Genomic DNA, 3,231 nt, shown 5'->3' with positions numbered 1-3,231 from the left:
GATGATAAGCAGATTTTAAAACAGCTGATTTCCCTTTCGTCTGGGTGTCAGGACTTACCTTGCCAGCAGGGGACCGAACAGAACAGAGCATCTTTCGAGCCGTCCACAGTAACGTCCGGGTCCGTCCGCAACCAGTAGATGGAGCTATAGGACAATATACCAAGAAGAAGAGATTTGGAATCTAAACGTGATTTGGGACAATGAACTACGTTATGGTATCGTTATCGCTAAATATGAGTATGAATCACAGTATGAACACTAACATTGACATTTGGCAATTTATATATGGGTTCCTTGTGAAAAGCCGCACCTGTTGTTTCCATGAGGCGAAAGCCATGATGTGACCAATTCATCAAAAAGTTAAATATTTCGCTTGCGATCTTTTACTTTCGCACACCACTTCGCCTGACGTAGTGTCAAACCTCCACAACCAATTGTTAAGAGAGTTGAAAACCTGTCCGGTGACTCTTTGCTGTGCGAGTCAATTGATCAGGAGGACAGGAAGCCCAAACAAAAGTCGGCTGACTGCCGTGATAGTAGTCTCAATTTCTCTTTCGCTTTTTTTATTTGTTATTTAGATGTCTCATTTATTTTCGCGCAAAGATGAACAGACTTTTAAGAATCTTCCTCATCGTCGTGTTGTTGGCTTCGTCGTTTAGGCTTGCAGTTTGGCTGAATAAAGATCACTCCCATTCACATGACCACCGATCAGCTGAATCAAGCCCTGTGTCAGGTATGACACCTGGACAACAGAAAGAGTCAATTATCTCGAAGTTCAACGGCAGCTCTCCATTGCCTCCTTGTCCCCCTACACCACCTGGGCTGGAGGGTCCACTCAGGATAGAGTTCGAGTGGAACCGGTCAATGAACGACGTCCGGAAAGTGAGTGAAAACCTTCAGGAGGGAGGTCGATACAAGCCACTGGATTGCATCTCTCAGCATAAGGTAAAGGCCCGAAATTGCCTAAGGTTGTGCCTTTTACACCTCTACACTGTTGGTCCTTGCATGTATAAAAAAATTATATAATTTATGTTTTGTTTTTTTTTGTATTAATGATAAAGTTGTTCCAGCTGTTGAGACGGGTTATGATAACGGGGTAACATGTAATTTAGTTTAAAAATATGAACAGTAGCCTGAAGCCACATTTCAGTAATGTGGACGTCACGCAGTATTGCTTTGGTCTTAATTCTGTGTGTCAATCATGTTGACCTATGTGGGTGTGCGTACACGCGTGCTTTCTTGTGCGCTACCAAGCCATTTGAAGTGGTGATCTTGATAAAACTTAACACCCTACCACTTCTGTATAATATATGCGTGTGTAACATATAAACGATGTGTTAAGGGGCAGAAATAACAAATAGCGTTTTCCTTCGATGGGTGAGGCAAGTATCATGATTCCTCCATGTTAGGCCGTTGGTCCTAATCAGCAGGATGTGAATAACAATGTGTACTGATCTCTCATGATCATGGTCATGGCATGTCCAGTGCTAGGTGTGGTCAAACTGACGCCCAGACCTTTAGTTAGATGTGTAGGGAAATATCCATATGTTTGAATAGTGACCTGGAGGGGGTTGGCTGGCTGCTGCACACAAACTAAAATGAATAGACAGGATATACAAACATGGAGTAACGACCTGCCTGCTGCCTGGCCCTGCTTCACGTTTGCATATCCAGGAGTCTGGAAGCTATTTCCAGCGACCACATTATGTTCATGGTAGAATCCACTTATTAAGTAAAGCAATCAAACACGCACATGCTCATGGGCTGGTTTTTGGTTTTCTTTGTAGCTGTTTTTGAATGATGAGCTCTTTCAGATCATTATACAAGTACAATATCATCTGTGGTTCACAATGATGTGGCACACTTGATGTGGTGAAAATTAAGTTTAAGTTACATTTTAAAACAATGACATTCATATTGGAAGGAATATTATTCTACATTATATCAAACAACTCCCATTTCAATGTCATGTACCAGGCCCTTTTACAGCATATTTGCCCTCCAAGAGAAGCCTTATCTTTAATATTTCTGTATGTTACAGTTTCTCTTCATACATTCTCGTTCAAAGTCCTTTCAACCATTGACTTCCACCACCGCCACTATCTCCTCGCACTCCCAGGTGGCCATCATCATCCCCTACCGCAACCGGAAGGACCACCTGACGCACTGGCTCTACTACCTGCACCCCATCCTCAAGCGGCAGCAGGTGGACTACGGCGTGTACGTCATCAACCAGCACGGCGAGGGCACCTTCAACCGCGCCAAGCTGCTCAACGTGGGCTACGTGGAGTCCCTCAAGGAGTACGCCTACGACTGCTTTGTCTTCTCCGACGTGGACCTGGTGCCCATGGACGACCGCAACCTGTACCGTTGCCACGGCGAGCCCCGACACATGGCGGCGGCCATGGACAAGTTCGGCTTCCGGATGCCCTACAACAACTACTTTGGCGGCGTGGTGGCCCTCAGCCGGGAGCAGTACATGCGCATCAATGGCTTCCCCAATAACTACTGGGGCTGGGGCGCCGAGGACGACGACATGTACAAGCGCATCACCCTCAAGGGCATGGCGGTGTCCCGGCCCGACTCCAGGGTGGGCATGTACAAGATGGTGAGGCACCTAAGGGACACCCACAACGAGGTGAACCCGCGAAACCCGGGCCAGCTGCATAACACGGAGAGGACCATGGGCACCGACGGGATCAACTCCCTGATTTACTCCCTTGTCAAGATCGTGAAGGATGAGTTGTACACGATGATCGACGTGGACATCCATGCGCCGAAGTGAGGGTGGGAGGGTGTGTGTGTGTGTGTGTGAGCGTGTGTGTGTGTGCTATAGACACTGAACTGCTGTAGTTTGGATGAGACGCAGCCATTGCAAGCCGGTCCTTTTATTTTTTTGGGATCTCTGGGTCTTTCTCGTTGGCCGCCATTTTGTGTGCCATGTTTTTTACAGATCGGAGTAACAGCTCAAGAGACTATGGGTTTTTTCAGGTTTGATGCCGGGTCTAAAAAAACATGGAGTCAATTTGTTACGTAGGAATTTTCCCTTTTTTACTAAGGTTTTTGCATGAAGGGATATGTCAACTGGCACATACGCCATAAGCCAACTTATGTTAAGCAGGTCAAGATAACCTTCAGCCCCTCACAACAACATTCAATGAATGGCCTTCTTAATCGCTGACTTCTAGGTCATGAAAGTCCACCTTTGAATCTAACTTGAAATGGTTGGTG

At 46.2% G+C, this 3,231-nt stretch overlaps 1 protein-coding gene across 1 annotated transcript in view; it reads left to right on the top strand.

Annotated features, from left to right (window-relative positions):
- Window positions 1–495: 495 nt before the first annotated feature.
- Window positions 496–3,231, top strand: part of LOC307088454 (beta-1,4-galactosyltransferase 1-like) — a 3,616-nt gene continuing 880 nt past the window's right edge. Inside the window, exons 1-2 of the mRNA XM_079754350.1 lie at window positions 496–945; window positions 2,120–3,231. The exon at window positions 2,120–3,231 is cut by the window's right edge and continues 880 nt beyond it. Coding sequence (XP_079610476.1) covers window positions 604–945; window positions 2,120–2,785 — 1,008 coding nt within the window. The 5' untranslated portion in view covers window positions 496–603 and the 3' untranslated portion in view covers window positions 2,786–3,231. The remainder of the gene's footprint in view (window positions 946–2,119) is intronic.

This window comes from Pollachius pollachius (assembly GCF_949987615.1).
Source record: "Pollachius pollachius genome assembly, chromosome: 17".
Lineage (NCBI taxonomy): Eukaryota > Metazoa > Chordata > Actinopteri > Gadiformes > Gadidae > Pollachius > Pollachius pollachius.
This window is presented reverse-complemented; position numbering and strand designations above follow the sequence as displayed.